Source organism: Balaenoptera acutorostrata, chromosome 5, assembly GCF_949987535.1.
Source record: "Balaenoptera acutorostrata chromosome 5, mBalAcu1.1, whole genome shotgun sequence".
Classification (NCBI taxonomy): domain Eukaryota; kingdom Metazoa; phylum Chordata; class Mammalia; order Artiodactyla; family Balaenopteridae; genus Balaenoptera; species Balaenoptera acutorostrata.
The window spans coordinates 143079578-143092981 of NC_080068.1; the positions used below are offsets into that span (position 1 = coordinate 143079578).

The 13404-nt window shown below is 49.4% G+C and overlaps 1 protein-coding gene across 1 annotated transcript in view; it reads left to right on the plus strand.

Moving 5' to 3' along the window:
* Nucleotides 1-13404, plus strand: part of LOC103003599 (DNA polymerase nu-like) — a 142153-nt gene that overhangs the window by 112061 nt on the left and 16688 nt on the right. The window contains exons 15-16 of the mRNA XM_057546330.1: nt 7503-7585; nt 12177-12308. Of these exons, the coding sequence (XP_057402313.1) occupies nt 7503-7585; nt 12177-12308 (215 nt within the window). The remainder of the gene's footprint in view (nt 1-7502; nt 7586-12176; nt 12309-13404) is intronic.

A 13404-nucleotide genomic window follows, 5' to 3' on the forward strand; every position in this document is an offset into this window, starting at 1 on the left:
ATGTTTATAATAGAAAATAAGAAAAGTCTAAATAAATTATCAAAGCTTCTAAGCTTCTACCTTAAGAAGCTAGAAAAATAAGAGTAATTTAAATCCTAAGTAAGTAGAAGGAAGCTAGGAAGAGTGGAAACCAATTTAATAGAAACAGAAAAATAGTTGAGAAAAACAAGGATTTTCCCACAGAAACAGGATTTTCAAAAAGATGAATAAAATTGATAAACCCCTGGAGAGACTGATCAAGAAAAAGAGACAAAACCCACAAATTACTAATATCAGGAGTAAAAAAGGGTACATCAGGGGACTTCCCTGGCGGTCCAGTGGTTGGGACTCCGTGCTTCCACTGCAGGGGGCGCGGGTTTGATCCTGGGTCGGGGAACTAGGATCCCGCAAGCTGTGCAGCGTGGCCAAAAAAAAAAAAAAGTACATCAGCATAATCTTTACAGATACTAAAAGAATAACGGGGAGATGTAATGAGCACGAAGACACACACACACAACAGATACGTTGATTAACTGTGTGGATGACGGTGATTCACTGTTCAGTGAGTGGAGGTGGATCATCACACGGTCTGCGTCCTCATCATCCTCACGCTGAGTGATCTGGGGGGGGGGCGGTGGCGGGGAGGGTTATCTTGCTGTCTAGGGTGGCAGAGGTGGGGGGGGTGGAGGCAGGAGAGGCAGGTACACCCAGTGTAACATCACGGAGATACAGCGTAATCTCTGCCTGACTTTCCTGCTTTTTCATTTCTCTAAAGATGTTTCTATATAGCACCAATCCTTCTTCCAGCATTTGCTTCAGTTTCATAGAGGGGTTCACGTCACGAAAGAAGTCAAAAGCAGTCTGGAATATCGGAGCCCTTCTGCCAGGTCATCTAACGTCAGTTTGTTCCTGGCGCTGCTTCTCCTGTCTTCCTCTTCGGCTGGCGCTGGTGGGGAAGCTCTCATCTTCATCGAGTTGTCTTCTGTTCACTTCTCTGGTGTGGTGTCTGTCCGCTCCTGAATTTCTCCAAGATCCGTATCTTGAAACCCTTCACCCCCCACCTTTTTTTGCCCGGCTCACAATTTCTTTCATGATTTCCTTGATGGGCTCCACCGTAAATCCTGTGAAGTCATACACAACACCTGGTCACAGTTTTTTCCAGCAGGATTTTATTGTTTGGGGCTTGATGGCTTTCACAGCTTTTCTGTAACAATGATGGCATCTTCAGTGGTGTAACCCTTCCAGGCTGTCATGATGTTGTCTCTATCAGGGTTCCCTTCCATAGCATTGACGATCCTTTCCATAGAGCACCGTGTATAATGAGCCTCAAAGGTCCTTATGGCCCCTGATCTAGAAGCTAAATAGAGACGTTGTGTCCGGGGGCAAGTAGACCACTTTGACACCTTCGGGGTTGCACCCATGGAGTTCTGGGTGGCCAGGAGGGCATTGCCCAGTATCAAAAGAACTTTAAAGGCAGTCCCTTCTTGGCAAGATACTTCCTAACTTCAGGGACAAAGCACTGATGGAACCAATCCCGAAAAAGGGCTCTCATTGTCCAGGCCTTCTTCTTGTCCAACCAAAAGACTGACAGCTGCTGTTCATCTTCTCCCTTTAAGGCTCGGGGGTCAGCAGCGTGAACGCTGGAGGGCAGTCCTGACCATAAACCTGACTGCACTCGTACAAAACAGGAGTCAGCCCTTCCCTTCCTGCCTTAAATCCTGCTGTTCACTTCCTCTTTACTGGTGAGTGCCCTTTGTGGCACTTTTTTCCAGAATAAGGCACTTTCATCTGCATTACAAACCTGTTCAGGCAGATATCCTTTCTCCCCAGTGATTTTCTTAACAGCGTCTAGGACCTCCTCTGCTGCCCCTTGGTCAGCAGAAGCTGCTTCTCCTGTTATCTTTACATGTTTAAAGCCAATCCTTTTACTAAAATTATTAAACCATCTTTTGTTGGCATTAAATTCTCCAGTTTTATATCCTTCACCTTCCTTTTGCTTTAAGTTGTCATGTAATGACTTCACTTTTTCTTGAATCATATTAGAGTCTATAGCAATCCTGCACCCACATAAAAGGTGCATTTTCAATACAAGATAAAGAGGTATTTTGCAAAAAGTCCAAGGTTTTTGTGCCTGCTGGCATAGCTGCAGCGACTGCTTCACGAATTTCCTTTTGTTTTCTTACAATGGTCCTTAGGCTGAATTCATTTATCTTGAAATGGCGGCAACCACAGCTGCAGACCTCGATCTACTATACATATCATGCAATTCAACTTTTTCTCATAACGTCACTTTTCTCTGCTTCTTGGGAGCACTTCCAGCAGCACTAGTGGCACTTCGTATGGGCTTCATGGTGTTATTGAAGGTTTACGATATTGCACTAAACATGATGAAAGATGTGTGAGGACCATGAGAGATCACTTCTTACCGCGATTCCCGATTTACTGGAGAGACAAACTCCTCACGTGGAAATGACCAGCGTCACGGGGCATTTTAAGTGGACACTTGAAACACTTGAGCTCAGCACAGTAGCAACAGGAGGAGACCAGGAAATCGTTAATGGCAGCGCAGGGTGCACCGCAGTTCATTCATGCAGGGATGATTTCATACTGCAGCTTCACGTTTGTCTGTCAACGGCACCGTGTACGTTCTATGTTTGTGTGCTTCAGTTTTGATAAATTTTAACATTTTATAAAAGATATGTGTCCATTTTATGGTAGTAAATGATAAACTAAATTATTATCTACATGTATTTTATGCATTCATGACACACCTAACCTTTTCTTAATATTTTTCAATATTCAGGCTACAAAGTTCATCTCTGAGTTTTTCAAATTGTTGCAAATCTCCAAAAAAATTTTCAGTCTATTTATTGAAAAAAATATACATATAATTGGACCCACAAAGTTGAAACCTGTGTTCTTTGAGGATCAACTATGCTTTCAGAACAATGTTAAGTAGTGGAGGTAGTGGGCATCCTTGCCGTGGAGCTTCCTCAGGATAAGAAGCTAGCTTTAGGAGTGAGGTGTGTTGCTTTGTAAGTTTAAGGAAGTATCCAGCTATTCCTATTTTCTCAAGAGTTTTTCCTAGGAGTAGGATTGGATTGGATTGGAGTTGGATTTTGTCACGGGGTTTTTTTCAGCAACAATGTAGATGATCATGTAGTTTTCTCCTTAGTCGTATTCATGTGGTGAATTATATTAATGGACTTCCTAACACTGAACCAGCCTTGCTTACCTGGTATAAACTCTGCTTGGCCGTGAGGTGCTATTTTCTTTTTTTTTTTTTTTAAAGTATATTTATTTATTTTATTTATGGCTGTGTTGGGTCTTTGTTTCTGTGCGAGGGCTTTCTCTAGTTGCGGCAAGCGCGGGCCTCTCATTATCGCGGCCTCTCTTGTTGCAGAGCACAGGCTCCAGACGCGCAGGCTCAGTATTTGTGGCTCACGGGCCCAGCCGCTCCGCGGCATGTGGGATCTTCCCAGACCAGGGCCCGAACCTGTGTCCCCCGCATTGGCAGGCAGATTCTCAACCACTGCGCCACCAGGGAAGCCCAGGTGCTATTTTCTTAATGTGGAGTTGGACTCTGTTTGCAAATATTCTATTTAAGATTATTACATCAATCAATATTCATAAATTTTATATTTTGAATAAATTTTAAGATTTTTAAAGAAAAAAATCAGTATTCGTAGGCAGTATAAGTCTATAGTTTTCCTTTTTTTTTTTTTTTTTTTTTTATAAATTTATTTATTTATTTTTGGCTGTGTTGGGTCTTCGTTTCTGTGCGAGGGCTTTCTCTAGTTGCGGCAAGTGGGGGCCACTCTTCATCGCGGGGCGCGGGCCTCTCACCATCGCGGCCTCTCTTGTTGCGGAGCACAGGCTCCAGACGCGCAGGCTCAGTAGTTGTGGCTCACGGGCCCAGTTGCTCCGCGGCATGTGGGATCTTCCCAGACCAGGGCTCGAACCCGTGTCCCCTGCATTGGCAGGCAGATTCTCAACCACTGCACCACCAGGGAAGCCCTAGTTTTCCTTTTTTATGCTATCTTTATCATGTTTTGGTATCACTGTTATACTTTCTTAATAAAATTAATTTGGAAGTTTTTGTTCATTTTCTACACTCTGAAACAATTTGTACAGCATGGGGACTCTCTGGTCTCTAAAGGTTTGATAGAATTCTCCTTTGAAAGCATCTTAGCCTGGTGTTTTTGTGGGATAGTTCCTTAATAATTTTCTCTATTTCTTCTATAGACATTGGTCTGTTTAACTTTCATCTCTACTGGAGTCAGTTTTTTTTTTTTTTTTTTTTAATAAATTTATTTATTTATTTATTTTTGGCTGTGTTGGGTGTTCGTTTCTGTGCGAGGGCTTTCTCTAGTTGCTGCAAGCGGGGGCCACTCTTCATTGCGGTGCGCGGGCCTCTCACTATCGCGGCCTCTCCTGTTGCGGAGCACAGGCTCCAGACGCGCAGGCTCAGTAGTTGTGGCTCACGGGCCTAGTTGCTCCGCGGCATGTGGGATCTTCCCAGACCAGGGCTCGAACCCATGTCCCCTGCATTGGCAGGCGGACTCTTTTTTTTTTTTTTTTTTTTTTTAATTTTATTTATTTATTTATTTATTTATTTATGGCTGTGTTGGGTCTTCGTTTCTCTGCGAGGGCTTTCTCTAGTTGCGGCAAGTGGGGGCCACTCTTCATCGCGGTGCGCGGGCCTCTCACTATCGCGGCCTCTCTTGTTGCGGAGCACAGGCTCCAGACGCGCAGGCTCAGCAATTGTGGCTCACGGGCTTAGTCGCTCCGCGGCATGTGGGATCTTCCCAGACCAGGGCTCGAACCCGTGTCCCCTGCATTGGCAGGCAGATTCTCAACCACTGCGCCACCAGGGAAGCCCCGGCAGGCGGACTCTTAACCACTGCGCCACCAGGGAAGCCCTGGAGTCAGTTTTTATAACTGTGTTTTCTTAAGAAATTGTCCGTTTCACCTGGGTTTTAAAATGTACTTGCATAGCATTGTGCAAAATAATTTTTAAGGTTTTTTTTTTAACTTCCTACATATCTGCTGTTACTTTCCCCCATTGTTTCTTATTTTGTATATCTGTGTTTGCCCTTTTGATTAAACTAGCTAACGGTTTGTTTATTTTCTATAAGAACTAGGATTTTTATTTCCTAATGATCTGTTTTGCTGTTCTCTACTTAATTTCTTTTTCTCATTAATTTCTGCTCCCATCTTTATTCTAGCTTTATTATTTCACTGCTTGTGTATTCTTTTGATTTTCTTGTTTTTTTCCCTTGTGTTTATTTAATTCATATACTTTTATTCTTTCATTTTTATTAATATAGGCATTTAGGGTTATGAAATTTCCTCACTGTTTTAATGTAATCCATTGTTTCTGACATAGGGTGTTCTCATTAGAAACTATGTGATTTCTGTTTATATTTCTCTTCAATCAAAAGTTGACTGATAGAAGTGTTTTCTGTTTTATTTCTAGCTAGATGGGCTTTTGGGATTTTGTTTTTGTCTTTAATTTCTAGTTTTCTTGTACTGTGATCAGAGTGTTATTTTAATATTCCTACTGTGTGCGGCCTTTTGAGGTTTTTTGTGTGCCCTGGTGCATGATGTGTTATTGTGCGTGTGCCCCATGTGCTCAAGGAGAAAGCATGTTCTCTGTTATCGGAACGATGTCCAATATATGTCCCTAGCATCTATTCATTCTGTCACACTTTGGTTCTGGGAAGAAGCAAGTCCCAGGAGAGTTAATGCTGCTCCCTCAGACAACTTTCCAGCCCCGGATAGAGCTAAGGGGGTCCCTAGTGTGGTTTGGTCGAGGGGCACACGCTCCAAAATGCCTCCCTTGTCCCCTCCCTGCAGTGTCGCCAGACCCATTTGTTTGGGCCGAGCCCTCATCTGCCGTCACTGCAGGTGGCCCTGAGCAGGTAATGGGGAAGCTAGTCTTAGGTAAGCTTTTCAGCAATGTCTTTCCTGAGCAGGTTTGGAGGGCCTGTGGGATTTCCAAAATAAAGGCAGTTCAGTGAGGACCAAGGGTGGCTGGTGACATAGGGGTTGACACACATTTGTTCTGGGCTTGGGTGCATTTCGGTGTTTTGCTTCTTATCTAAATACAGCTGTTGACAATACCAAGTTCAAGGGTGGGATTTTGAAAAGTGGGCAAAATAGCTTAACACAGAAGGAAAAGGACAAAAAGAAATGCATCAGTACTTTAAAATCAGGTGGTAAAATGAATGAACTCTAGGACATCAATGAAAATGGTGAAGCAGGCAGCTCTGAGGGCCTGTCCACCAACAGAAACATCCAAAAATCAAGCAAAAACTGTTAGAACCAACTTTGTCAGAATGCTGAAAAACAGTCAGCAGTTTACAGCAACCAAGCAAGTTCTGAATCAAGAAAAAAGCAACTGAAAACAGTTAGGAGGGCTCTGTGGTGTTTTCATTCGGCCCACACCACTCCCACGACTCAGCAGCCTCCTGCCCAGAGTGGGACCCTGTCCCTGCTTCCAGGGACAGACCTTATTCACAAAGAATAGTGTGTATCTGTTCTAACTCGTCTGGGGGCTGCCCGAAGGACTGACACGGGCATTGTTTCCCCATCTCGGAACTGTCTCCAGTCAGAAAAGTGGCCGCGTTGCTGGAAAACATCCTAATGTCAACCACAAAAGACCTCAGTCGAGGCAAATAAGAGCCCGAAAGCTTGGGAGGAAAAGCTGGGGAGAGAGGGTCTTTGGGAAATAGGGCATTCAAAGCCCCGTGCATACCGGGAAATCTAGAAGCCACATGCAGGCCCAGGGCAGCCCGTACGCTCCGAATCCCTGAACAGATCCTAAGCTTTACCCCGTGGCCACGAGTGAAGGCCAGCACTGCAAGAGGGCCCAGCACAGAGCTGCCCACAGAGGTTGGACAGGCTCCTTTTTCTGGCTCCCTTTTCTTCCTTTTCTCTCTCTCTGTCTCTGCTAATCTGACATGCTCACTCCATCAGGGAGACTTGGGGTGTGCGCATGGCTGGGCGAGGATGGCCTAGCAAGGAGGAGGGGCCCCGGGTGCCCGCCGGCCCCTGTGCTTCCTCAGGCTCAGCTTTAATCTTTGCAGAGCGGCATGACTGCACGCTGGGGGGTGTGGAGTTGGTTCTTATTCTGTCTGAACGCCAGGACAGGGCCCTTCCTTCTGTAGGAGGCAAGGCACAGGCTGCTTATCCAATCCTGCAGAAGGTCCAGAAGCCAGCCCCTACTGCAGCACCCACAGGCAGGCCCCAGGCCCCAGGCCTCCTCCTGTCTGCCTGGCACTCCGGTGGTGGAGCCGCTTTTTGGTTTTGGGTGTGGGTACCCCAGAACCTGGCTGGCATCTGTTCGGAGGGGCCAGGCTGACACGGATGCTTTAGATGCTGACTCTCTCCCCTACCGTACTACAGGCCTGACCTTGAAGTGGTTCTTGGGATGTGAGGGGATGGGTGTGGTCTGGACCCTTGAGGACCTCTGCAGACAGGTGCCACTGTGCCTGACAACATGCCATCTTTCCGTGTAGGAAGGACATTTCCGCAGAACGCGTGACGCACGCAGACAGGGAGCAGACCAAGAAGGTGGTGTACTCGGTGGTCTATGGAGCAGGTAGGCTGCGGGTAGGCCTGAGGCCTCGGTGTCACCTGTAGGCCAGGCGGAGGTGGCTCTAGTCGTGCACCTGCGTTGAAATGTGGCTGTGACTTACAGAAATCACTCTCAGCCCATGGAGCTCATTTTGTGCGTCCCTGTGTGCCGCTATCTACACACATGTTGGTGGTATTTGTGATGCACCAGACACCAGTCAGACCACTCACGCCTTTAACCCTCAGGGCTCCCAGCAATCTTTGCACGGAGAGTAGACGTGCAGAAGTGAGGGCCGACCAAAGCCTCCCCCAACCCCACATCACACCACCTGCTGGGGACCACTCCTGTGCTTTGAGATGCTCCAGGAGCCCTCTGTCGTCACCCTATTCCCCTCCCCTTTTCCAGCCCCAGAACCCAAGGCAGAGCAAACTGCTCCCGTCCCCTCTCCCGCCCTCTCCTCTCCCTTCCTGACCGTGGGCTCTCTGGGCTTTTTAAATTCTTTCTCCTTCTCGGTCTTGCTGCATCAGTGGGCCTGACGCCCCTCGGGAGTTGAGGGAGGGGGTCAGGAGAGGCTGTGGCCTGGCGGCCAGGCCTGTGTAGGCCCCTCCTGGATCAGTTCCACTTTGAGGAGCAGGGCTCGTGTAAAGACACGGAGAAGAGGGTCCCCTCCTGCCGTAGGAACCCTGTGTTCGTTCAGGGAAGAGCTGCCAGCGCAAAACCCTGGGCAAACGTAGTCAGCTGTAGGTAGGAGCCACCTTGGGCTTCTCCAGTGTGACTGCGGTGCCCTATGACCTGCTTCCAAAGTGCCTCTTCCCGGACCGTGAGTGACCGACCTGCTTATGATGAGTCTGGAACCCGCTTCAAACCTCCCAGGGCTGTGGTCTCAGCCGGGACTCGGGCAGGGGCGCTTCGGCTCCAGTCTCTGGCCGGCGGGCCTCGCCCCTGCCCCCGCTCCCCAGTGCACCCAGAGTCAGTCTTCGCTCCTGTCGGTCTGGCACCTTTTGGAGTATTCACTTTGTTATTTTCTGGGGAGGAAAAGAGCTCCACTTTGTAAATGAGCAATGAGTCATTAGCCGCTGCTTTGAGCCCTGACGGTGACAGGGTTCCCGCCCCAGGCCTTGTGTCTGCCGCTCCCGTCGCCACCTGACAGCGGGCTTCTGTGCACCTGTCGGGCTGCGTCTGCCTCGTGGGTGAAGCGGGGCCTTCGTCTCCTGAAAGGCCGGGCATCCTGGGCTGCTGGGGCCCTTTGGAAACTCAGCAGAGAAGCTTTCAACCGCCTGGCTCCTGTGGGTTGCAATGCTGTGATTTCACCTAAACATGAGGGGTCTGGAAGCGGCTGCTCTGGGTGCTGGGGGCACATGGCCCTGGCCTGGCTTCGGGGTCGTGGTCGTTGTGAGGATGACAAAAGGCCGTAGAGGGAGAGAAGGACCGGGACAAGCGAGAAGACGCACCCCCAGCCCGCGGGCAGCCTGGTCCCCACGCCTCCCTCAGCCCCTCTCGCCAGGGCTTGGGAGCCGCCAGCCCTCTGCCACCAGAGACCTGTCCCCCCCGAAATGGGAGTGCCCGCCCGCCTGCAGACCTCGGCCCGGAGCGCAGGCCCTGGGCTCACTGCTGCCCTCAGCCCACTGGGCTCAGCCGCCTGCCCAGCACTGTGCCCGCCCAGGCCCGCTGACAGCAGGCGCCTCCTCCGGGAAGAAACCCCTGCTCCTCCCGTCCTGCTCTGAGCTCCTGCTACTCTTAGAGTCAGTGTGACCCTTGCTTCTCCTCAAGCTGTTGCCGCATCTTAAGCTCACCCCACGTCCCGTCGCCGGTGTGCACCGTGTGCCGGGCCCCAGGGCTCCTGCTCCGAGGGGCTGACGTTTGTCCGATGAGACGCACGAGCAGGCCTGCGGGGACGGCTGAGTGATCGGCGACGTCCAGCACGACTGCTGAGCCCAGGGGAGGCCCCTCGCCAGCCCGGGCTGAGTTTTAAAGGATGTGCAGGAGCCAGTCAGGCCTGTGCCAGCATCCCTGGAGCCCCACGAGTGCCAGGCTCTCACGAGGCCCCAGAGCTGTAAACAAGAGTGAGAAGCTGTTGTAGTTCAGCATGGGGCAAAGAGCACATGGAGGAAAGGGAGTGAAGATTTCCTTCCTGAGCTTAAAATTGCACCACACACACACACACACACACACACACACACAGGAGGCAATTAGCCCTCTGTGGGGAAAGCCAAACTGTATGTTCACCTGGGACCTATGAGGCAGGGGCACCTCGCGCTCCCGCCAAGGGGATCCGTGCTCCCAGGGGTGCACCCACGGAGACAGGCCTGCATTTTCACAACTGAAACAGCAGGAACCTGATCAGTTGAATCAAAGTGTGAAGGGAAGTTGTGTCGGAAGTGGGGACCCATGAACACGAAGCACAGAACAGAAGCCCTCACAGAGCCAAACATTGTCCTACTTGGGGGGCAGGGGCACATTGGCCTTAGAGTGTGACAGACCCCCCAGCAAGGGCATGGGGAATAAGGACCAGGGCCTGGAGAAGTGAGCGGACCCTCGGTCTCCGGCTCAGCCCATCTCTGCTTCTCTCAGAGTTGCCACATCACTGGCTTCTCTCGGAAGCAGGCTTTCTTCCTGTGCAGAGACCTTGGGATATCCCAACAGCTCTACAGAGGAAGGGAAAGGAATTCCTTCTCAGCCGTAGGCACAGAAGGAGAAATGTGACTTCCGGCAGTGGCCATGGCACTCCGATCAGACCACCCTCCCACAGATATCAACTAGAAAGTATGCTAAAGTATAATAAACAGCTACCTAAAGGTACTGAAAAGTGACCAGAAGCAGACAGAAATTGGAGGTGGGCTAACACTTGGAAGGAAGGAATAGCACAGGGTGAGTTTCCCATTTTGTAGCTCTTCACCTGAAGACAAGCCTCTGTCCGTGCTGTGTGTGGCTAAAACTCCGACAGAAATCCAGGGTCTTACTGGCTTCAAGAAGCAGAGGACAGGGGCTTCCTTGGTGGCACAGTGGTTAAGAATCCACCTGACAATGCAGGGGACATGGGTTCAAGCCCTGGTCCAGGAAGATCCCACATACCACGGAGCAACTAAGCCTGTGCGACACAACTACTGAGCCCACATGCCACAACTACTGAAGCCCATGCACCTAGAGCCCGTGCTCTGCAACAAGAGAAGCCACTGCAAGGAGAAGCCCACGCACCGCGATAAAGAGTAGCCCCCTCTCGCCACAACTAGAGAAAGCCTGCGCGCAGCAATGAAGACTGAAAGTAGCCAAAAATAAAAATTAATTAATTAATTGGGAAAAAAAAAAAGCAGAGGACAGAGGTCAGGGCAGCCAGTGAATCTGGAAAGTGAAGGGAGAAATCTCAGAAAGAGGAGAGTCAAAGGAGAACCCCGAATTCTGGGCTTGAACTCTGCCCAGATCTCTGGCTGACCCCTGACTGTGCGTGAAAGGGGAAGACTTCAAAGAGCCCAGCTACTGCTGAAAGGACTGATGCGAGCTTTCAGCTGCTGCTCACTGCAGGGGGACAAAATTTGAAGTTTTTTTTAAATCAGCACTGCTGAGAGAAACATAACAGGATCTAGAGTGTCTACAACATATCATTTATAATACAATAGCCAGAATACAATCCAAAATTACTAAACATATGAAGAAAGAGGATAACCGATCCATACTCAATAGAAAAGATGTGTGTAACTGAATCACTTTGCTGTACACCTGAAATAACACAATATTATAAATCAGCTACACTTCAATTTTTAAAAGAGCAACAAACTATTGATACAGCTGTCAACATGGATGAACCGCAAAACATTATGGCAAATGAAAGAAGACAGCCGGATACAAAGGAGTATTTATAGTAAATAATTTATTACACCATTTATATGAAATTCTGGAACACTCAAAATTAATTTACAGTATGGCATACTTTATGTTATATATATTTTACCACAAAAAATAATGAAAAGAAAATCTGCACTGATGGAAAGCGAACAAGTGGTTTCCCGGGACCTGGAATCGATTGCAACTTGCGTGTCGTCCTGGAACTCGGGGTGTCGTCCTGGAACTCGGGAGTCATCCTGACCAGAGATCTTGCTATAAAAAGCTTCTCCAGAACACCTGCGCCCTCTAGGAACCAAATATTGGTCTGGACCAAAAGTTTTTGTCTCAAAAAAACATTCCAAGGATGGGAGCTCCTCATATTTTGGCACTGGAAACTTCCCTTCCTCTTTTATTCGCCGGCCCTCTCCAGCCTCCCCCAGTTCTGGAAACAGGCCCCCTTCTGGACAGGCTGCAAGCAGGGGCTACAACTCCTTCATCCAGGACTTCACCTGCAGCACCTGCCAGGCCCTCAGTCAACACTGTTGAACAAATAAATGTTTAACAGGCTCCCGTCCAGACTGGCCGGCACTGAGCACTTGGTGTGTAAAGCCAAAGCCAACGCCATCCTGACCAATCAGAAGAGACCAGTGGTGCCAGTTGGGCCTTGACGCACCAAGTCTTCCAAGATCCCTTCTGTGGGCTCACTTCCACGTGTGGTGGTCCCTGCCTGGTGGCCTGTGTCCCTGGAACCCGCTGGGTGAGAGGCTGGCCTCTGATTGTGCTTCTGCTTACACAGGGAAGGAGCGGCTTGCTGCTTGCCTTGGAGTTCCTGTTCAGGAAGCGGCCCAGTTTTTGGAGAGCTTTTTGCAGAAGTACAAGAAAATCAAGGACTTCACCCAAGCAACCATTGCCCGGTGTCACCAGACAGGTCAGCCAGCTGCTGCCAAAGCCATCGGCAGGTCCCCCTCCCTCTCCCGTGCCCTCTCTGCAGTAGCCAGGTGGTCTCCCAGGCCCTGCTCCTCCAGTGGGTGGGTGAACAGAGGGGAGGGTGGTGGGTTGATGGGGGCTGGGTGGGTGGGGACCGGGTGAGCATCCAGCCCCTGCTGGGTAAATGGGACCAAAAGGCTCCACGTAAGGAGGGTCCAGAGCCAGACTCTTCTTGAAGCAACAATACTAAGCTTGAGTTAGAAATGATAGATGGATAGATACACAGAGAGAGATATCCTGCACCTAAACATGGGGAACTATGTTCTTAGGAAAAGCATGTGGGATATCTACAAAATTCCGCCACAATTTGGTCACAGATTTCAAAGAATATCAAATAGAACATGTTCTGTGACCACAGTGGAATAAAAAGGTAGTTTATATCAATACGTGTGGCCATCCATCCACCTGCCTATTTGGAAAAATCATTGCACTCCTAAATGATTTAAGATTTTAAAAAGAAGTCCCAAGCAAATGACAAGCATTTTAGCAATAAATGACAGTATAAGTATCTCAGTGAAAAACTGTAAGACATGGCCAAGCTGACCTTCACTTAGAGATGAAGGAATTCTTTAAAAGAGTGTTTTAAAAAGAAAGAAAAATTTCTGAACATAAATGACTGTATTCAGCACAAGACATTTGGGAAAGAGCAGCAGAGTAGATTAAAGAAGCAAGAAGGAAGGAAATCAATGTAGGAGAAGAAGCTCATGAAGCAGACGCGGAACAGAGAGCAGCGGTCGCCACAGAGCAAGCGGAGAGTCAGCGCACGCGGGATCGCGGAGGCCCGGCACGTCCCGCGGGGCGCGGGATCCTCCCGGGGGCTCACTGATGACCTTTCTCTCGGGAGCCCGTGAGTGCAGGGCGGCCCCACAGGCTCCCCCAGGCCTGGCCGCACATCCCGACAGCAGCCTGTGCGGGGTCAGCGCTCAGCTCCTGCAGCCTCCTGGGGGCTCGAGAAAGCCGGGAAACCGTTTCTATCCCCCAGTGAGCATCTCATGGGCCTCGGCTCCTGGGCCTGGGGGTGAGCCGTGCAGAGGCTG